The 21,626-nt window shown below is 37.3% G+C and overlaps 11 protein-coding genes across 11 annotated transcripts in view, besides 1 other annotated feature; 6 read left to right on the top strand and 5 right to left on the bottom strand.

Annotated features, from left to right (window-relative positions):
* Positions 1–206: 206 nt before the first annotated feature.
* FDP41_009603 (uncharacterized protein) lies at positions 207–2,876 on the top strand (the record flags this gene model as incomplete). The annotated part of the gene is made up of 4 exons (XM_044713579.1): positions 207–354; positions 423–1,685; positions 1,784–2,344; positions 2,401–2,876. The coding sequence occupies 4 exons, from the start codon at positions 207–209 to the stop codon at positions 2,874–2,876; spliced, it is 2,448 nt and encodes an 815-aa protein (XP_044556622.1).
* A 916-nt stretch (positions 2,877–3,792) lies between these two features.
* Positions 3,793–4,227: a sequence feature (Protein overlapping with rRNA (FDP41_009602, KAF0971906.1) was converted to a misc_feature.).
* A 352-nt stretch (positions 4,228–4,579) lies between these two features.
* On the bottom strand, positions 4,580–4,884 carry FDP41_009601 (uncharacterized protein; the record flags this gene model as incomplete). Its single annotated transcript, XM_044713578.1, has 2 exons — positions 4,580–4,701; positions 4,770–4,884. The coding sequence occupies 2 exons, from the start codon at positions 4,882–4,884 to the stop codon at positions 4,580–4,582; spliced, it is 237 nt and encodes a 78-aa protein (XP_044556621.1).
* A 479-nt stretch (positions 4,885–5,363) lies between these two features.
* FDP41_009600 (uncharacterized protein) lies at positions 5,364–7,475 on the top strand (the record flags this gene model as incomplete). Its single annotated transcript, XM_044713577.1, has 1 exon — positions 5,364–7,475. One exon carries the CDS (start codon positions 5,364–5,366, stop codon positions 7,473–7,475), a length of 2,112 nt encoding a protein of 703 aa, XP_044556620.1.
* Positions 7,476–7,711: 236 nt separating this feature from the next.
* On the top strand, positions 7,712–8,512 carry FDP41_009599 (uncharacterized protein; the record flags this gene model as incomplete). The annotated part of the gene is made up of 1 exon (XM_044713574.1): positions 7,712–8,512. One exon carries the CDS (start codon positions 7,712–7,714, stop codon positions 8,510–8,512), a length of 801 nt encoding a protein of 266 aa, XP_044556619.1.
* A 266-nt stretch (positions 8,513–8,778) lies between these two features.
* FDP41_009598 (uncharacterized protein) lies at positions 8,779–10,706 on the top strand (the record flags this gene model as incomplete). The annotated part of the gene is made up of 2 exons (XM_044713573.1): positions 8,779–10,483; positions 10,627–10,706. The coding sequence occupies 2 exons, from the start codon at positions 8,779–8,781 to the stop codon at positions 10,704–10,706; spliced, it is 1,785 nt and encodes a 594-aa protein (XP_044556618.1).
* A 226-nt stretch (positions 10,707–10,932) lies between these two features.
* Positions 10,933–11,292, bottom strand: FDP41_009597 (uncharacterized protein; the record flags this gene model as incomplete). Its single annotated transcript, XM_044713572.1, has 1 exon — positions 10,933–11,292. One exon carries the CDS (start codon positions 11,290–11,292, stop codon positions 10,933–10,935), a length of 360 nt encoding a protein of 119 aa, XP_044556617.1.
* A 180-nt stretch (positions 11,293–11,472) lies between these two features.
* Positions 11,473–13,365, bottom strand: FDP41_009596 (uncharacterized protein; the record flags this gene model as incomplete). The annotated part of the gene is made up of 1 exon (XM_044713571.1): positions 11,473–13,365. One exon carries the CDS (start codon positions 13,363–13,365, stop codon positions 11,473–11,475), a length of 1,893 nt encoding a protein of 630 aa, XP_044556616.1.
* A 946-nt stretch (positions 13,366–14,311) lies between these two features.
* FDP41_009595 (uncharacterized protein) lies at positions 14,312–15,523 on the top strand (the record flags this gene model as incomplete). Its single annotated transcript, XM_044713570.1, has 1 exon — positions 14,312–15,523. One exon carries the CDS (start codon positions 14,312–14,314, stop codon positions 15,521–15,523), a length of 1,212 nt encoding a protein of 403 aa, XP_044556615.1.
* A 198-nt stretch (positions 15,524–15,721) lies between these two features.
* FDP41_009594 (uncharacterized protein) lies at positions 15,722–17,017 on the bottom strand (the record flags this gene model as incomplete). Its single annotated transcript, XM_044713569.1, has 1 exon — positions 15,722–17,017. One exon carries the CDS (start codon positions 17,015–17,017, stop codon positions 15,722–15,724), a length of 1,296 nt encoding a protein of 431 aa, XP_044556614.1.
* Positions 17,018–17,226: 209 nt separating this feature from the next.
* Positions 17,227–19,176, bottom strand: FDP41_009593 (uncharacterized protein; the record flags this gene model as incomplete). Its single annotated transcript, XM_044713568.1, has 3 exons — positions 17,227–17,874; positions 17,937–18,333; positions 18,476–19,176. 3 exons carry the CDS (start codon positions 19,174–19,176, stop codon positions 17,227–17,229), a joined length of 1,746 nt encoding a protein of 581 aa, XP_044556613.1.
* Positions 19,177–19,542: 366 nt separating this feature from the next.
* FDP41_009592 (uncharacterized protein) overlaps positions 19,543–21,626 on the top strand; it is a gene marked incomplete at both ends in the record, with an annotated part of 5,941 nt that continues 3,857 nt past the window's right edge. Inside the window, 2 exons of the mRNA XM_044713567.1 lie at positions 19,543–20,755; positions 21,136–21,614. Of these exons, the coding sequence (XP_044556612.1) occupies positions 19,543–20,755; positions 21,136–21,614 (1,692 nt within the window). The remainder of the gene's footprint in view (positions 20,756–21,135; positions 21,615–21,626) is intronic.

Genomic DNA, 21,626 nt, shown 5'->3' with positions numbered 1-21,626 from the left:
TCTCATTCGATTGACTCTTCGAATATCATTCGAATATAATTCCTTCCAAGGTGTTTAGTAACCTGCCAAATAGTTGTAAATCATTGGGTTCCAATACAGCAAATTAAGGACTCTTCGATGCATCACTCTTTTCAGAGATGTGTCGTGGTGCATGATACGAATGGTCTCTTGATTCAAGACAATACTTTTTGGAAGATGGTTCTGAAATGGGAAATGAATTTATTCACAATTTGGCCATTCGACCAAGACCAGTGGCCAATGCAGATCCACTTCAAATCATTCCATCCGATAACGATGTTGCTTGTTTCTGGATTACGAATGCCGACAATACTTGGTATAAGAACGCTGCTTTGGGTGGAAGATTTCCTTTTTGGTTTACCATGCCTTTAAATGTCAATGGTCTTTCAAGTAATAATTATTAGGTCGACCTCGTAATCAACCTTTGGGAGGTTTTAAATTCAATGTGGCTCACTCTTCGAATGGAAATGGTTTTCATGTGGATGACATGGTAAAACCTGATGGAACGACTGAACTCTCTGGTTTTTCTCCTCGACTGGGACCTTATCCAAATCCAACCGTTTCGGGTGTGTCTGTCGATGCAATTTTCGAAGGCCTAATCTCTTACAAAAATCGTGGTTATGGTATTTGGGCTCGTGGTGGTCCACTCGTATTCAAGAATTTAACACTTTTTGATAATCGAAATCAAATGAACTCTCCACCTGGTCCAAGTATTATTATGGACAGTTTATTCATTGCTGAGACAGACAATGTGGGTGAAGCTGGTTATCGTCCAACGATTGATGTGGGTGGTCGATCTCGTCCTGATTTCTATTCCACAGCTACTAAATTTGTCATTAAGGGTTATGAAACCTATGACAATGGTGGTCCACAAATTCTTGTTAATGTTACTTTTCGAAACTTTATGCCTGATTCATTTAGACAATCAGGTGCTTTGGGTCAATTAACAGATGCTCCTTTCAAACATCAAACTTTGAATCGATATGTGGGTTTGAAATTTGAAAATTCCAATCATGCGTTCATCATGCCAAATTATTTCGATGGTAATAAGGGAGCTTGTTTGTTAGATATTGATGGTGCTGCAACTGAACTCACTCCAGGTGGTTGGATTGTGGCCAACGACAGTATTTTATCTCATTCTGCATGTGTGAGAAGAGAGGATTGGAAAGGTTATGCTTGTCCAGTTTCTTTGGAAGGTTATGCACAACTGACAGTTGTCAATATTGGAGGTCATTTTGAAACCACAGGTACTTTGGGAATCAATCCTCAATTTAATAATCCATCTGCAAGAATTCCAAGAATGATTACTCATGATTTGACAAGACGTGCCAGTAGTCAAGTATTGGGTGCTGTTTCTTCTGGAACTGTCGATCACATCATGCACAGCAATGTAATTTTGAGAAATTTTTATGCCATTCGTTGGGTGTTGAATATTCCAACTCCACCAGTTCTTAGATTTTCATTGCCATCAAGTGCTAACAATGATTGGGTCGTAGTGAGTGTACAATATCCAAGAACTGCTTCTTTATGGATTTATTATTTGAAAAACAATGTTCCAACTTCATTGACATCTGTCAACAGCCTTTCTGAGATCGTTAAGGATCCTACCAATTATTATTTTGACTTTGCTGGTGAGAATTTATACTTGTATTTGAGAAATAGAGCAGGTAGAACTGCATTTAGTGAACGATGGGATTCTCTGTTTACAGTTGGGACGGTTATAACATTTATGTCAATGCCTCTTGTCCAAATGGTAAATGCACAGTTGACAATTATGATTTACCAAAAGATTCTGACAAATTTGTCAAACTCTACAATCGTGAGGATCGATTCGCTGGTATTTTGAAACCAATCGTCAATGGAGCTCGTGGAAATGGTGTCGCCTTTGCAACACTACTTCCAAATAAGCGAACCATTGATTTTACAGTTCATCATGATTTGACTTTAATTGCGACCAAGATGGAAATTGGAATTGGCGATCCATCCACTGGTTCTGAAGAACGATTCATTTCACAATTTGGTGTAAAATATTCTCCATTTTCCATGTCAAGATTTTCTGCAGACTTGTCAGTCGGTGAATTGATTCATCTCTTGAAAGGACGTCTCTTTGTCAAGTTACACACCACTGAATATTCAAATGGACATTTGAAAGGTTTCGTTGCATGCAATCAAGGAAAGAATTCCAAAGGTGAATTCATGTGTAGTTTGCCATTGCCAATTCCATCCGCAAAACCTTGCGATCCATCTCCTGCTGATTCTCTAAATATTTATTCGGAATCTGAAGATATGGACACTTCCAAGACCAAATTTGTGGATCTTCTTCCATGTATATTGGAATTGGTCGTGGTGGATGTCAAGTGTCAAAAAGCTTCTCTGCCACAGATTCTCGTTATCCAGCGAATTGGATTGATTTGGGAGTTTACAAATATTATGAATTCTTTGTGAAGGTTGTCACTCCTGGAGAGTTGAGATTGAATGTTTATTTCAAAGAAACTCAAAACAATGCTGCCAAAGATTTGACATCTGTGTTCGTCGATCCAAAATATTTTCAACATTACAAGATTGATGACACTCGTGTCACTCGATTGATAATTCCAGTCACTGATCTTCCATTCACCAACAAGACTTCACTCAATGCCATTCAACGAGTGAGATGGATTGTCAATGGAGGTGTTTACAAGGAATTCATAATTGACAATGTCAGATTTGTGAAGGATACAAGTCGAGATCCAGTGAATCCAAAGACGAGTGTGAGTAGTAAGAGACAAGTAAGCAGTGCTTATGTGATGAGACCAATGATGATGAGTGTGATGATTGTGATGCTTGTTGTTGCGATTTTCATCGAGGTGATTGCTTAGAAGAAGAAGGTGTCGATAAATAGATTGCGAAACATTATTTTGATTAAAAGTGATGATTCCACTGTTCATACTTTCAATGCCTAAATACTTGTCGTAAAACCACATTGGACATCGAAGAGAGTTTATCAACATGAAACTATTCATCTTATTTCGATTAAAAAAGGATTCTAATAGATTTCGTAGATTTTAGATCTGATTATTAAAATTCAAGAATTCCATCCTCATTACTTCCTTCAGTTCCTTCTTCAGCTCCTTTTTCAAATCCTTCATTTCTTCCTTCATTTCCTCTTTCATATGGTATGAAAAAAACATGATGATGATTTATGAAGAGATCGAAAATTACCCTCCATTAAAAAACCTTCTTAAGAGTTGTTCATGTTGAGAAGGGTTTGACATGAAGAGTGTGTTATTTGCACAACAATTTAGTGGTTGTGAGAATGGACCTCAAACAAATTCAAGTGGGCAAACCAATGATTTGTAACAAAGTTGACCAACTGCGACCGGCTGCTTCGAGGTCACTCTGTCAAATTTAATCTATCGCACAACCGAGACTGAATCTTTTCTTCGACTCGCGGACAGGGTAATTTAAACCCTTGCAAAGAGATGCTCTGATTGGAGTAATTGATGACGATAAATAAAGGACTAGAGTTTCTAAAGCACAAACATTCGCTTCTGATATAAAAGATGTGTGCATTAAAAAGCTCTTTTTGAACGGATGATTTGATGTGTTCAAAACGAAAATTTCAATTCGGCCTTATGCCAATTTTTTTTTTACCGTAAACAAAATTTTTTGAAGAAAGAATGAAAAAAGGCTACAGCACTGCAGGTTCCCAAGTTGTCTCCAACCTCAGTACTGATGCAGCTCGACGATGCTTAACTTCTCAAATCGGACGGGATGAGGTGCATTCATCGTGATATGGCCGTAGCCATTAGAAAGGGGTACACCTGTAATATTAAGGTAGAAGTAGAAATTATACAAATGTCTAAAGGTTTATTTAGATTGGACTTATTTGGAGAGATCGACGTTGTGAAGAGAGAGACTTGGAAGATCCTCTCAAAACTGAAATCTCTTGTCAAACAGATGGAAAAGCCATTAGAGGTGGAAGAGAATAGCGTCGCTTCTAATTCAATTGAATCTATTTCATCCCGATCTCTAAAATTCAAAAAAGTCTATGAATTTCCCAGCCACACCTTTATACCAGTGGTGCCTGTGGAATTTGAGTTGTGCAGCAGAAACATTGGAAATAAGGCATTCTCTGCTGTATTTTCAGATTCTTTGGTATCACTTGCAATCACTTATAAGGACATTTCTTCGTTGGATTTTTGTCGAGTCGAGTTTGAACAGTATTGAACATTATTTGAAAACCTTAAGGCCCACCTGCGAGAAAAATGGTGGCTCACTTCAAATTCTCACAGAAAATGCAGAAAAGACCTATCTCTTTGAAAGTGGGAAATTCACAAAAGTGTTGGAAACGTCTTTGATCAAGAAAAACAGTTTTGGTGACGATGAGATGTGCATTACCATCTATGCGTGTTGTGTGGGATACACAGTGATGGCCATTTTCACTCATATTGCTCCTTCTTTTCTCAATTTTCAACTTCAACATCAAACCCGTGGACATTGTCAATCGAACGATTGTAAAGAAGTTCTGAAAAAAGTGAGACACGAACCAATATCATCAATGTTGAAACACAAACTAATTCTAATTTTTCATCTGAGTCCATCTTCCACATTTAAACATTTCCAAGAGCTCATTCCATTCAGGATTTCGGTTTCGTTTGATGACACTCGTTCGTTCTTCTTTTACAAGTCCTTGATAGGGAACTGAATGTCATTCATGCGTGGTTATTGTGGTCAAATTGATCACACAAAAATCAAAATTCATCACTTACCTTTAACCACCACACAGGGATCTGACGAATGCGAAAGGATATCAGCTGCGATCAATTTCGTTGCTCGCTCCACAACAATTTCAAGAGAAATCGAGTGTTGAAGATTTTGAGACATTCTTTTGAAGCCACAACAACTCGACACTCACTTTCGAGAAAACATTTGGAAGTTCTTTTGAAGAAGCGCTCCTCTCTTCATCTTAAAAGTCCATCCATTCAAACCCGCAGCAGAGTGAATGTGATCCATGCACACACTCCGATCCCTGGCAGAGGTCAGTTGAGGTTATTATGATATTAAGTAATAGTTCCATTCACGTTCCCTCATGACGGAACCTGACCTAAATCACCACAAGCACCACGATATAACATCATGACGGTGGTTCGCAGCTGCTGATGCTGGAGGCATCTTCCTTCGCGCCCATTTTTGTTTTGTATCTCATTACAAAAATGACGCCAATAATGTCCATCATGGGCTTTCATCCTCTCTCATGCCATAATGTTCTTACGTGTAGGATGAATAGGATGATTATTTGATGAATCATATAAATAGCCTCCATATTGATTGAGAGCGAGCGTACGTTAGGAAAGAAGGACAAGATGAAAAAGACGATCCATCATGATGCGACATCGTCGTCCTTATTCAATGATGGTGGTACTTCTAACGAGCAAGTGTTTGAACACAAATTAATTTCCTCTCACAGATGCTGCTCGTCCGATTCATGTGGTCCACACTACTACAACTGCTACGACTCAACAACAAACTCATCATCTTCATCAACAAGTAGTCGTGGTTCCCTACAACCAAATATGGATCTTACTGAAATTACAACAAGAACAACAGCAATAGAAAGAAGGGATAGTGAGGATTGCACGCATGATGATGTACATACATCGGAATTCAATTCATTCCTTCTTGTAAGAGAAGACTCGTCCAATGAGTCTCCGTCGAGTTGGTTTGCTGACACGATCCACCACACCATCTTACTACAACAACCAGAAGAAAGAAGCAGCATTGCTTGCATGACTGACGACCGCCATGACCACAACAGCATTCTTCATGAACATCTTGAAGCATTACCAATGAATTTGGCGGAAGTTTCGATGAATGGAAATGTTGAAACAAATTCCCAGCCACAACATTCCTCTCTACCTGAAAAGGAACCTAAATTGTTTTTTAGTAATGCACAACAATTGGAAGAGTATGTGCTAGAACAAATTGGGAGAATGGATGAGAGTATATTCAGCCCTTCTGGCTCATTGGAAAAAGAAAATTTTGAGCTAAATGACACTTTGGGGGAGAGAGTTGACAAGGCTCTCACCGACGATGAGAATCAACCTTCACAAGATGTACCTGATAGTGATAGACCTTGTCGTGGTGACGACCCCTACTTGGTTCAGGAAACACTACTATCAGAAAAATTATCAACATTACAGGATGAGAATTACCTCCGTTCACTGCAACTTGGATCATTACTTGTAGGAAACGAAGAAAATCATACTAACTATCAAATGGAAACCATTGATAATCATTCAAAAAACGAAATCATCAACAACAATACGAATTGTGACGAATTTGAAGAAAAAACCTCTGTTGCTTGTTCTTATGAAGAAACGACCTCCGCTGAGTCATCGAGTGTTGACACTGAATTGAGTGAAGACAAACATAATTACTTGAAGACAGAGCAAAAAATTAAACCGACACTTGTCGACGATGTGGAGCATCAACATGAAAATACTCTTCAAAATCTGGAAACAGAATATGCATTATCACCACAACCTCAACATGTAAATATTCCAAGCATTCCTTTTAGCAATTCTCCAACTGTAAAGGTGACAACATCACTTTGCGAGAAAAAACGTAAACTTGAAGCATTGAAAACCACAACATCATTAGAAAGTTGTAATATCATGACCATAGAATCATCATCAGCTCCGTCACCAACCGATATTCAATTTGCCGTGATAGAGATTGCCCAAGTGTCACTAGATATTAAGGGAACTTCATTCTTTTCAAATGGGATTTATTACATGAAGCAAAAATATAGAAAGTCCGACAAGGTGTTGATCTGTCTAATCATCACCTGTTTATTAGTGAGCTGCATATTATTCACTGCACCAATTCCCTTACTTGCAATAGGTAGTTCATTCCTGCAACAAAGTGGAACACCCACTTCAGCTGCTGTTTCAGACGGAAATGCTATTATTTACACTCGTTTTCCATGTTACATTGTTGGCACAAGAGAGTGCTCATATTCTCAATCCTCTTCATATTCAGATACGAACCGAGGCATTGTCTTTCGAATTTCTTTTCCCACGTTTTCCAAGGACGGTGGTTCCAATGTGTCACAAACCAATCCAAACAAACCTTACAAAACCCTGCTCTCAGATACATGTTATCCAAAATCACAACAATATCATACACAATCCGAATATGTGTGCTACACCAACAAGGACGAAACAAAAGTTTCTCTAACTGAACCTAAAACCAGTCAAAGTTCTTACATGACCAATGTTGGTTTTCAATTACTCTTATTTGGAATTATTGGATTTATTTCAAGTGTCTGTATCGTCATTTCACTGTGCTGCATTTGTTGGATTCTAATTGAGCACAAACCTTGGATTCAAGATAATTTAACATTCTCAGAACAACTTCAATTGGAAGCAGCAGAAGAGGCCTCTCGAAAATATAAGGAAGCTAATTTGGTGTGAACAATCACCCAGTCATTACGAAACTAATTTTCTCAATAATATTAATACTAATAATTTATTCTAACTGAACATCCATTCATGATTTGACTAACCTTTTTGATACACTCAATAAAGATATTATTCCTATTAACCTGAATTAAATCATCTTCAAAATTTAATGAATAATATTGGTAATATACATGTATACGAAAAAAGAGGACCAAATTGTTAAAGTTAGCAAAAACGAAAATAAAAAAATGCAAACAAGGAAAAAAGCCACCAACACGCAACAACCACCGATGATCAATGCTTGGATTTCCATCCCATCATGGAAAAGACTATTAGTTTTTTTCGGGATTTATCTATTGGTGTTAGGTGTTTTAAAAACAGTGGAATACTTCAGTGAAGGGTTACAAAAGATTGAAGGAAGCTTGGATTTAAGATCATCGGGATATTCATCAGATCCTCCAGAAATTGAAGTATTTGAATTGATTGAAAAGATGGGCTCCGAAGGAAGGACTAGTCATCTCATCATGCAATTTATAGATCAATTTCTATTTGTTCCGATTTATTGTGTTGTCCATTGTTATGTCTGGTTAAAAATTGGAGAAGGCTTATTCAGTCCATTAATGTACATTCTCGTCGCTCTTACAGCCTTAGTGGACACGGCAGAAAATTTATCCATCATTGTCTTGTTATTGACCTATCCGTTTTTGAGTGGAGTGGTGAATGTGAAAGAGTTGGCTGGGTCGACACGTCCACTGTCAACCTTTCCAACGAGTCAAATGATATTGAAAGCTTTAGCAAGAGGACTGCATTATTTCACACCTTATAAATTCATGCTCATTGGACTCTTTTTCCTAACCATGTTGGTGATGACCATTTTGTCTCACATTATGGTTCAAGCAAGTGAAGAAGAAGAGGAAAAACAGTCTGCTGGTGACAACAAGGCGAGCTCCACAACAGCAACCACAATTTCAACGTTGAAAATATCATCCAATACGACAACATCTTCGTTACCAACAGATCCAAAGAAAAACAAGAAGAAAACACAATAGATCTCATTCTCATATGTTTTGATTCCTTGATTTTAGGAGATTTCACATTTTACAACGATCATGGATTCTTACAAGCTCACTTCTGTGAAGTTTCGTCTTTTAGTTGCCGACAACCCCGCGCCTGTCAGAATGATTTTTTCCGTTTGGTTGCCTAGAAGCGCGTTGTCGGCAAAACAAAAAATACCTGAATTCTATCCGTGGAGTGGGAGACTTGTTTCTCATTATTGACAGCACTTCTGGAACAACAACGACACAATAAGATGACCATGAGAGGACTTGTTCGCTCCTCCCTCTTCTTGATGCTGACCGTTTTGGTCACACTTGTCGTGATTGTAGTTTCCGAGTCGCATCCACAACTCGATTCAATGAAAATCCACAATTTGATGAACATTGGTGTGAAAAATCATTTAGAAGGAACGTTCAAAGTGCACTTTTTGAATGGTGATCATGATGGAGTGATGAACGATCATCAACAATTTAAAACTGTGGATTCTGATTGGATAGGAATGTATAGAATTGAAAATGGAGATTCTTTCAAATTCTTTGCACAAAGTTTGCACTCACCACTGGCTGTCACTTTTGACGGAAAACGTATGGACCTTGTAGTTTATGTTCCTAAATCGCACAATGATTGCATTCGATTGAATTATGACATGATCGATACGACCCAAGAGACAAGCTCCACCAAGAGCGGAATTCACATGACTCTCTCAATATTTATGGAAAACATGCTGAGACCTGCATTGCTGTCAAAATGGAGAATGGAACTCAATGAAGATGGATATTTGAGTGAAATTGCTCAATGCACTGAAAAAGACTCGTTAATTTTCATCAATGATTTGAAAGAGGAAAGCAATGATGCTTTGATCGCCTGTTTCAGTAAGAAAACAAACAGAATTTACAGAATTAGATCGAGAATGGCTGAAATTGAGCTTGACACCATTCCAATGTCTACAGTCTCCTCTCATTACAGTGATTTAACCAAATCCAATTGTACAACAGTTTCTCCCAAGCAACAATTCAAGTCATTTTCTCCTTCTCAGTCTTTACTTAATTCCGAAAGAAGAAAGACCAGTGTCACCTCCACTCCATGGTACAAGATGATGAAGATCCACACTTCCACACCTCACATGAATGGAGTCATCATGATCAAGAATCCACACGCAGCACCAAATGCCACAAAAGTTTGTGTCTTTTTACATGGAGCAGGCTATCGATTCGATCAAGAACCCGCACATTCGTTTTCATATTGGGGAAATATCAATGCATATACCACCCAATGCAAAGAATCATGGTTCATTCGTCGAAATACGGCCAATCGAGGATGGACTTCTGAGGAATTACAGACCTCTTACTGTGCATTAGCTCTCGTCAACAGTAAGCCAAATACGACCCTCATTACAGACACTATTATTTTCACACACTCGATGGGTAACTTGATCTTCCCAACTGCCATGTATAAGGGATATTGTGAACTCGATCTCAAGACATCGACGTGGGTTTCCTTGTCGGCACCTTTCAATGGATCAAAAGCTGCTTATTATTTGAAAACTTTGTGTTACGATTATGATCATCAATCTGCCCCAAATAGCATTCAAAAAATTTTTGACTTTATTGCTGAAGTGACACAAAATTGTGATGGTGAAAATCCAATTGAGGCAGATGCAACTCTGTATCCTGATTTTTGTGATATTGACAGACCCAGTTATCGAGGAAAGAAACCCATGTGTTTGGGTTCACCAATCTTCTCTTATTCGAAACCATTAATTTCTGCAAGAATGTGCGGTTTTTCACCTATGGGACTCGTTACTTATTATGGAATTGCTTTGGAGTTATTTGCAAATTTAGTACAATATGGTGAAGCAAATGATGGTTTGGTTCCTGCTTCGAGTTGTCTCATGGACACACCAATGGATAAATTCTCTCCTACTCCAGAGAGTGCATTATATAGCGCAAACATTAATCATGCAGGTAGGTGATAGATCTTTGTGTGGAATTGAAATTTTTAAAATTTATTATTAATATTGCATATCGACAATATTGTCATTTTGTGAATCATTGAATTTATTATGTACATTTATTTTGAAATATTTAATGTGACATAAACTGCTCAGATGCCACATGTAGAAATGGTGACTCATTATTTGGAGACACCTCCAAACAACCATGTGCATTCTATTCCTTCAGAAACTAAAACATGTGAAAACATGATTCTCTCGAACGAGGAATGAAAACATTGTTGCCTTATGCAATTTTTCCAGACAACCAATCAAACCCTTCATATAACCCCTCCCCAGTGATTGCCGAGCACTCTTGCAAGTGATAATCTTGTTTAATACTTTTCAAATCCAATTCCTCTGCAATTTGAGATGCCGATAAAGCTTCTGACAAATCTTGCTTATTTGCTAAAATAAGTAATTTCACTTTTCCAAATTTGAATTCGTTAGTATTTCATGCAGCGTTTCTCGTGCTTCCTGCATTCTTTCTCGATCTGCAGAGTCCACCACAAATATAATAGCATCCGTATTTTCAAAATAATGTTGCCACAAGGATCGAACTTTTTCTTGTCCTCCCAAATCGAAAATCAACATTTTGACATTGTTGTATTGTATCATTTCCGAATTGAATCCAATTGTTGGAACAGTGGTGACATTCTCATTCAAACCAATTTTATATAAAGTTGCTGTTTTACCAGCATGATCGAGTCCCAGAATTAAAATTTTCGAATGTTTATAACCGATGATTTGAGAGAAGAAGATTTTCGAGAGAAGGGAGCCCATGATTGACAAAATGTTTCTTGTTGTTGACAAGAGTTTCAACGAAAATTGCAAAATATTTTTTTTGATGAGAAAACAGAAAGGTTCGATCTTTTTTTGGAAGATTTTTAATGGACAATTTATGAAATCGGTTTTTATTTCATTCTGGATATGAGGAAACCCTGATCAGGGTCGCGTCAACAATTATTCCCCACTAATGTAGTAGAATCTGCTAATGCTTGCATATCCAATGGAGACAGGGCATCGATGGGATTTGTAAAATGCAGCTAGTTGATCATGTCGACAATGTCTCCTGCTGTCAAGGTCTGTATGTACCACCACATATCTCAATTTTGAAGATGCTTGACTGAGTCTAGAGGTAAATTCTGTCGCTTTTTCCCAAATATCTTGGTCTGCTCCGTAACCATGTTGATTGAAGGTAATTTCAATAGAAATTAACTGTTTTAAAAAGTCAAATTGCTCCTCTAGTGTAGTTATAGTGCTAAATCCATTCAGTACCAAATGTTCTAATTTAGGTAATGTCTTTTTGTTCAACAAAGAACGAAGAATAATTACTTCTTGTATGCCCAAATTTTTTCCATAATTTCTATAATCGTCGTCATTATATCGAACTCGTAAATATCTGACGCCTGGAAATGTTGCTCCATCAAATGAATATTCTTGAGTGGCTGTTGTTTTAGAATCGTTTCCTTGTTCCACGCTCAAAAACATGATATTCTCTGGAAATTCATAGTCCTCAAGTGGCAGCAAATTGGGAATCAGTGAAATTTGTAATAAAATAATTTTTGACAATCGATTTCTTAGAAAGTTGAAATCAATGTCCTCCTCCTTCAATTCAGAGTTCTGATCAGTTTGGGAGTCAGTTGTTATATTGTTATTGCAAAGCAATTTCTTCCAACCAGATTGCTGATAGACCATCAGACCAACTTTGGGATATTTAACATTGGGGTTATATGGTACTTTTCTAGCCCAATCAGAAGGTTCTGATATTGCTTTTTTTGAATAGTGGTCGAAATAATGATAACCAAGCAATGATTCCGAGTTGTCACTCCAATACTCTTGTCTACTTTCGGAATCGAGTGCATCAAACATGTTTAGACTCAACATGAGAGATCTGAAGAAGAATAATTCAAAAGCTGATGTGTAGCTTCTATATTCATGGCAGTAATCTTCAATACTCAATTCCAATGCGTGTAATCTCTCCAAGATGGCTTTTCTGCTCGCTTCAGCATTGTTAAATATCGGTACTTTTTTCTTAGACTTTTTATCATCTCCAACATTATCAGAAAGAAATTCATCATATTGCTCTTCATCATTAGCATATTCGTCTTCGAACCAATTATTATGGTCAATAGTAGCATCCAAATCACTTAATGACTTTCCTCTCTCATAATGCTGCACAATATTCTGAATTCTTCCCATTTCCTCAACAGCTGTCCTTGACAAGTCTCCAGTGCCCAATTTTAATGTTTCCAAAGTCCTAGTTCGAATCCAATAAAACAGCTTTTCGAAAAAGTTGTATCCATTCAACCAAAACAATTCAAAATCAGTCAAGTGATCGTCATCTCTTTTGGAGGTGATCATTCGATTCAGTTCTTTGTTTGTCTGCATTAATTTCACAAGAGCAACAAGATTTTCATACGGAATGAGGAATGACTCAATATCTGACGATAAATAACTTCTTTTGTATCGATTTCGTTGCTCCTTATCAGCATTTGGATCAATTTTTGTGACATCAATTTTTTTGTAGAGCTCAAAATCTCCAACCAAGAAAGTCAAAATGTGTTGAAATATTTCATTAGGTAATTCGGATAAACATCCAAATAATGATTGATGATAATCGGAGGAGGTGTTCGTGGTCTGATCTTGATATTCTCTTTCATATGGAATACAAATGGTTTTCAAACTTTTATAAGGTGGAACAATATAACTGCTGTTGCTGCTAGTACTACCAACTCCGGTGCTACTAGAATGATTCACTTCACTTTCAAACTCAGCCTTCCTCTTGGGTTGTACCTTTGTCATGACTTGAGCCGCTTCCGTTGATTTTCGGGCGGTTTGTTTGGTCCTCGCCATCAAGTGTTGATCAATTTTTTCAATATTTTACAATTTCCAAAAGGTTGATTGTTTAAATTGAAAAGTTGGTGATTATTAATATTAATTCTTTTTTCTTGAATTGATCTATATATATATATTGGTGATTATTTCACGAGCATGAATAGAAAATGGAGCGCTCCGATTGACACATACAGATGAAGAGTAAAACAACCTTCATTACAAAATCAACATTTTGAACAATTTCAACAAAACACTGATCTTTCAATCTTCGTTGAACAACACTCGGAGAGCGTGAAAGAGTAAGCTATAGTGAACGTCTTCCGTTGAGTCCTTCTGATTTTCAAATTTTAAGAATAGGTATCATCATACATGATACGTACCTTTGAATGATGATTCACAACTTTTTCAACATTCACTTTTGGGTAACGCTCTTGCAATTTCTATTTTGGTGATATTCATTACTCATTTTCGATTTGGACTTTGGCGAAATTCATCATCTTTACATCTTCAATGATCCATGTTCTGTTATTGAGTAACGTTTTCTGAATGGATGACCATGATGAATCCATGAACACAAATGCTCAACATTCTACAAACAAATACTAAGGATGACGTTCAATGTCCTATGAAGAAACCTCATTTCCTTTTATATCAAAAATATCCAAAAACTTTTAGCAATTAGATATCACCACGACTTCTACTTTCTTTATTTATGTTTGCTTTTCAGAAGATAGAAATGCTGAATCACACTTGTCACTCAATTCCTGGATGAATTTTCTAAATTCATCAAATCATGAATGATTTCTGATTGTATTGGAGTCCGACTTTTTACACACCTCTATACAATGGCAGAATTCGTTTAAAACGTTCATCTCCACAACCACACTCTTCCACATCGTCCACTTAAAAAACGAACAAAAGCAATTTGCTGCATTCGCTCTTGTCACTTGCCAATTTTCACACAATGAAATTCTCTCAAACACAGCAACAACCAGACGTTGTGATTGCAGTCATCCTTGCTTTTCTCCTTCTTTCCTCCTTCTGTTTGTGTGCACAGTTTGATTCCAAAGTCTCAGGAGGTACCTCAGCCACTGATAATGAATTTCCACACATGGTCAGCATTCAATACTTTTCAAGTCCAACCGCCACAGGAATTCACTATTGTGGGGGAACTTTGATTTCTCCCAAACATGTCGTTACAGCCAGTCATTGTGAAATTGGTCTCACGATGGATAAGATTCGAATTGTGATGGGTTCCTCCAGCAATGTGTGTTCCTCAAATCTTGCAGCTTCCCAGAAATGCATCATGAGAGGTGTCACCCGTTTCACTAAACATCCCAACTATGATTCGAGTACCATCAAGAATGATATTGCAATCATTGAATTGGATCAACCCGTTCCTTTGGATGGATGGCGAGTCACGTCAGCTGTCGTCGAAGGATCTACCATTCCAACCAATACACAGGTGTATATTGCAGGTTGGGGAAGAACCACTTCTTCCTCGAGTGTGACCAATTTACAAAAAGCTCAAGTTCCAGTCTCACCTGCATCGGTGTGTAATGCCAAGAATTTGGGAATGACCACTCCGCAACAAATTTGTGGTGGAAATGGAAATGGAATTGACACTTGTGGAGGAGATTCTGGTGGACCATTGTTTAGAAAAGTAGTTCCACAAAGTGGATTACCAATTTTCGTGTTGGCTGGTGTGGTGAGTTATGGACCTCCTGGATGTGGTGGATCAAATGTGGGTGTTTATACCAATGCCACTCATTATTTGGATTTCATTAGAAGTCAAGTGTCTACTGGAACTCAATATACTGTTGCAACACTTGCTTATGGAGCTCAACAGCCTTCTCAACCAACTCCTCAACCATCTCCAACACCAGTCACACCACAGCCAACTCCAAAACCTTCCCAACAATCATGCAAGTGCAAATGCTATTGTAAGAAATTACAAGCTTTGAGAGAAGGAAAATTGAGAGGAAATTTATGGATGACATCTTCCTCTGCTTCATCAAAACCACAACAGGATGAAAACAAAGCAGTAGAAGTGCAAACAGAGTGTAGTACCAATTCCAAGTGTGAAACACATGCTTTGAATTCTTCTGCATCTCAAGTTGGAACCAAAGTGGCATTGATTTTCTCATTGTTAGCGATTGCTTTTGTTTTTTGGTAATCATTTTGTTTTCTCGTGAACAACAACCACCAAACTTTTCACACAACAATTTTGACCTATACTATTAAAAGATAATAGTAAACGCACATGAGAAGCAAGAAAACCTTCTTCTCAACCATTGTAACAACCATTCATACATGTACACTTGAATTATTAAAACAACAAGTAACCTTAAATCATGTTCATAATCTCTTTCATTTACGCTTGATTGTTTATTTCTGATTTTTTATGCTTTGAAAAGAGTTTGGTGACATGGCGTTTTAACCACGAAGATGGTTTTGCCAAAAGCCAATACATGACCAATAACTTGGTCAACACAATTATTAGAATTACGAAAATTACACCAAATTGTGTGATCAGATAGGGAAGCAATAATTCTCTCAATCCTTGAAGACTCTGTATGAAGGTGACATTTTCAGCACAAGTATCTTGCTTGGCGTTAAAGAGAATGGATGTGAACACCAATGTCAAGGAGAACGAAACAATTCCAGTAAAAACTCTACATGTTGTCAAAATGTTAGACGCCAGGAAAAATCGATTTTTCTTACTTTGTGTCACAATGACTGGCTTTCTTCCTCGAAGATTATTACCACTCAAATTATTGAGATTTGAAGGAGGAGCTAAATTGCTCATATAACTACCTGTGGTTCTCGCTGAATTTCGATTTCGTGCTGAAGATGGTTCTGCTTCTAATGTATTTGAACCTGCGGTCGTCGATGTGATATTAAATTTTGCAGTGCTTTGACTATCCATTTCCACACTTATCCTCATGGTGTTATTCTCAACCCCGCCGACATTAAGACGAGAATAAAACTCTTCATCCTCCACTTCGGTCATCAAAAATAATTTTCTTCCAGCATTGACCAATGCAATTAAAACTAAAGCCACGGAAGCAATGGACAAGATGGTTGCAATAAGGTCACTCACCGATACAACTACCACAATATTAAATACCAATGAATTTAAATCGGAAAAGTTACAAGAAGCTGTTGAAGAAGTATTAAAAGTATTTTTCAAAGCTTGATTTTCAAATACAGTCCACCGTATGGAATGTAGTAGCGACAAGTACTCTTGAGGCTTTTCCAAAAATTGCTTAATATTATTCAATAAATTATTTACAACAGTTGCTTCCATATGATCCGAAAAATAATTATTGCCCACTCTTGCTTTCGGCAGATTTATATATTTTGTAAAATAAACTAATCCCCAAATTGCCAATCCTAACGAACATGTGATTATAAATAAATCAACAGAAATTGAAAATATCGATGGTTTAAGTTGAATGGATGATTCAAAATCGACTGAAGATGTTACAGAAGCAACAGAAAATCGTTTTGGATTTGTTGGTTCATCATGTTGCTCTTCTACGGATGGACGGTCTTGTTCCGAAATGATGATGGGATTGTGGTGTCTGTAGGGAATACGTTGTTGTTGCTGTTGTTGTAGATTCGGATGTGCTTGTTCAATAAATAAAGAATTGGATGAGGAATTCATGGTGGTGAGGGATTGGTGAGATGAAGAAAATGTTGTGAGCGTTCGGAGAGAATTTTATTGCAGTCTCTCCAACAAGTCTTGTTTTCGTATTTTTTAAAAAAATTTAAATAAATGTTAAAAAAAGGAAAGATGGATGTTGTTTTCATTTTCATTCAACTTTGGTTTCAAAAATATTTGATGGCACGAATAATTTCACGTTTGCTTCTTTTTTAATAAATGGAAGCAGTATTGCAAACGGTTCCACAAGCAACTTTTCTCTTCTTGTATCCAAACAAAGGTCGTACCACTGCTCCAATATATCCACCCAGCAGAGCCATGGTTATCCATGAATAACCATGAATGGACATGCATGAGACACCAGAAAAATAAGCTCCAATGTTACAGCCATATCCAAACTTTGCTCCAATACCCATACAAATACCTCCAATAATTTTGGCAATAGCAATTCCAATGTTATTCTTGAGCCAATTTCCAATATTATTCAAAATTCGTTTCAAAGTTGTGAAAATGGATGATGAGTGATCACCTTGTTTGTGACTCTTAAACGTATGAGATAAGCTCTTCAGTGAAAATCCATCTAAAAAACTTGGGAATTTTCCTCGTAATAATCCAACAATTAAGGCTCCATAGACAATTCCAAAATCAAGAATAAAATTCGAATTGAAGAGCATATTGGCCTTCCTTAAATCAATATCTTTCCATGCCGACCATTTTGGAACATCAAGTGAAGGAGCAATAGCATCCAAAATTTTACAACCAATAATGGCGAAGGGACCTGTCAAACCCATGGGATGTTGCGTAGCTAAAAGAAAACAAAAGTTTAACAAAGCCAATGCAATCGAGCCACTAATTAAATCCTGAAATTTTGAAATTTAAGGTATTGTTGTGTGAAATATTCTCCCTTACAAGATGCACTTACCCAAGGTCCATAAATAAATCTAAAAACAATCATTGACACAAATGACATTAATTTTTGAAGTGGTGAGCGAGTATCAATTTCATAATCTTGATTAATGAGCCCAGATTGTTCTTCTGCATCTCCACTCAAATCCATCTGGTTTTTCTTGTTTTTTCTTCTGTAGTAAAAATGAATAGCAGCTGCAATGGACACTAAAATGGTTATTTGTGTCAGCATCATAATGACTGCAATCAAATACTCAAGCCATGGGTTTTTTTCAAAGAACATGATACCAAAGGCCTTTCTCAAAAATGTTCCTGGAAACAATAAACTCAATCCTGCATGATTTTTAAACCCAATATTCCAATCTCCAGCACTTTGTAATGCAGTAGCAATTACTGAACCACACACAAAGAACCTTTTTGTATCGTTGAAATAAAAATGGAAATCATATCAGCAGCACATGTTGTTGTGGTTAATGATTAATTCCATCGTTAGCATGCGGTTGTTGTTGTGCTTAATAATTAACCATTTAAATTTCAATTGATATATAAACTTACACCAATAAATAGACACTCCATAAACTTCCACCCCCGATAGTGAACAAAGTACCTGAGGCACAAGCATCACCAAGCTGCATTCCTATTCCGAACAAGAAGCCTCCAATCACAATAGAAATTGTCATGGGAGAAGCCTCTGGAGAGTACATGTGCCATCCAGCAGCCTTATCAATGATATAGAGCATGGAGAAGAGGAAGGTAGCCACCGCAAGCATGATGCAATGAGCTTGCATAGTCGAGTATTGCGGAAGAGCTTTATCGGGAGTGAGAATAATTTCCTTAGGTGGTTGTTCTTTTTCTTCATCACGATGAGGATTAGACACTGCTTCTTCCTTCGTTTGGCCTTCGTGAATGAGTTTTTGAGTATCATCATCCGATGAATTTTGAATTTTCTTGATATCCACCAACTCATATTGTTGTTTGTAAAACACTCGGAAGTGAGCTCCGAACCCATATGAAGACTGAACGAGAGCATAGCCAAATGCAACCGAAATAATCATCACAAAGCCAAGACGCCACGTCGAGGCTCCTTTCAAATCATGACCTGCAAAGTAGCCGATAGAAAAACCAACCACGGAGAGAATGATGAGAAGAGCAAGAAGGAAGGAAACTCTTCTCCTCCATCCTTGGAATTGTTCTTTCCAATTCACTTGCGACGATGTTATCGTTGTAAAGAAATCGAAACGGCTCAACAATGACATTTGGATTTCTTTGGTGTGAGGAATTGCGGCGATTTTTTGTTTTCGTTTTTAATGAAATTTCCTTTCATCCAAGTGTTTTTAAGCGACATTATAATGTTATCCTGTTGAAGAGATAGTTGAGTGCTGTTCGGGTTAAGAGTTCAACCTTATTTTACATCTCATCTCACCATGACTATGTGGTTATGCCCATTATTCACACAGCTTGTCACCTTCAAAGAAGAAACCTCAAGAAGACATAAAGTTCACATGGTCAGTGTGATCCACATGTATAGTACCTCTTGGAAAAAGAAATGAACGAAATAAGGAAATACTCGCAAGAAAAAATTTTGCCGCCATTTTTCAGTACAATTTTTTTTAAAAAAATTCATGCAACAACCACCTCAACGATTGAAGCCTATTTCAGCAAAAGGCGGTCCAAGACAGGACGCTTTAGTCTCTAATCAGAATAATAATAATGGAGGAATTGTTTCTGCAAGAAGGGTGAAAACAGCAGGAGCTCCCTCTCGAAAACCTCAAACTCCGAGAGGAAATAATAGCAGTCAACGAGAGGTCACTCCGAGAGAGCATGCCTCGAATCAAGAAGAAGTCCTCCCTTCCCAGAGTTTGAACGATAATAATCCAATGAATAGCAGAGGTGTCGTTCAGTTAGTGGATGCATCATCTGCGTTGTCGGTTTCCTCGGAGATGGACATCATCGCAGAAGAAATTGAAACGATATCAACAAATGAAGAATATAGATCTCAACCCAACGATGTTTCATTAGATTCAAAGGTGTCAAATATTGAAAAAACTCTTTGCAGCAACAAATTATCGTCGCAAATTCTGACAGAACTTGGAGAATTGCAAGACGAAAATACCGACACGTTTATCGATGAAGAGCACGAATTGGAAAAGAAGAAATTGATTGTGTTGAAAGACCTGCAGAAAAAATACCCGCAATTCAGTTCACTTCGAGACCAACCTCTTCTTGTGCCGTTCAAACCTCTCGCCGATTCAGCTCCAACAACCCCAACACCTATACCACCAAAAGCCTCCGAAGATGAAGAAGAAGGAGATGAGCAAGAAGAGGATGGTGATGAAAACGAAACAAAAAAACAACAAACAGTGACATCACCCACAACAAACGAACAACAGCAATATGAAAAACAACAATACGAAAGGTCGATTATGGGAAACGCCACTCTGGCTGAAATTTTAATGGAATTGGAATTGGAAAAAGTGGAAAAGAAGAGAGACGAAATTCTAAATGCCAAATCATCAATTTTAACATCATCTGCAGCTACCACTTATAACTTCAGTTCAATATCATCGGATTTACAGAGAAAATCTTATCTTGACTATCGCAAAGAGAGAAACGAAACTCTACTACAGCTCGAAAAATTACCCACAGTATCTTTCAAAGAGCCTTCTCACATTTCGGCTGAAAAACAATTGAATTTTTGTTTGGAAAAGAAAAATACCAAGGCCTATATGGAAAATTTTGTCTTGTCTTTTACAATTACTGGAAAGAAGTTCAAAAATTACAATGTTACAAAGTCATTACAAGATGGCAAAATTTTCAGATCGTTCGGACATGATCGTCAGAGCAGAACCTATGCTTCAATCTAAATTGTCAAGAATTCAGAAGGAATATGAACATTCTTGTTCGAGACTGAAAGAAATTTCTTCAGAAATTCGATCTAATCACCCAAAGAATATTATCAAAGTCACTGACCTTCAGACAATTATCCGAAAACAACTCTATGATGCTCGGGCAAGAAGAAAGGTAGATCAATTTTTGTTAAAATCCAAGTGGCTGCCGTACTCTGAGAGAAGAACATTATTTAAAAAAGCTTTTGATATTCCAAATGTACAGACCGATGCAAGAGCTCCAGGAATATCTGTCGTTAAATCAGAGATAGAAGAGCAGTTGGAAACGCTAAAAGATTGTGTCGAAATGAAAAAAACTTCCCTCTGAAGAGACAGGTCAAGAATTTTTATACCTTGTCAGAAATAAGTTTGATGCAATATTTAAAGCTCAATCTGCAAAGCTGAAGGTTTTACCCTATCCTTACAAAGAAAATGTAAATAACGACAATAGTGGTTTAGGAGGGGAGAAGAAAACAGATTTGGCGTCAGATACTTTCACTTATTTGAAAGAGTCTACTTGGACAAATGATCCTTCTTACAAATCTTCAAAAGTTTTTTTTCCTCCTCAAGATGCATTTGAGCAAAAACAAACTATATTAATGACCAACGATTTACGAATTGATCCACAACTTCAAATAGAGGCTGGGTTTTTACACACTACAGAATTACAGTATGCAAGAAAACGATTGAAAGATCAAGCAGATTCTCATTTCAAAAGAGCAAGAGTAGAAGATGAAGTTCAGACCTATCTTGAAGAAGGATATATAGCTGAGCGAAAGTTACCTCATAACAATGAAGAAGATTCCAATGTGGAGGGGAAA

This window comes from Naegleria fowleri, assembly GCF_008403515.1.
Source record: "Naegleria fowleri strain ATCC 30894 chromosome Unknown tig72, whole genome shotgun sequence".
Taxonomy (NCBI): Eukaryota; Heterolobosea; class Eutetramitea; order Acrasida; family Naegleriidae; genus Naegleria; species Naegleria fowleri.
This window is presented reverse-complemented; position numbering and strand designations above follow the sequence as displayed.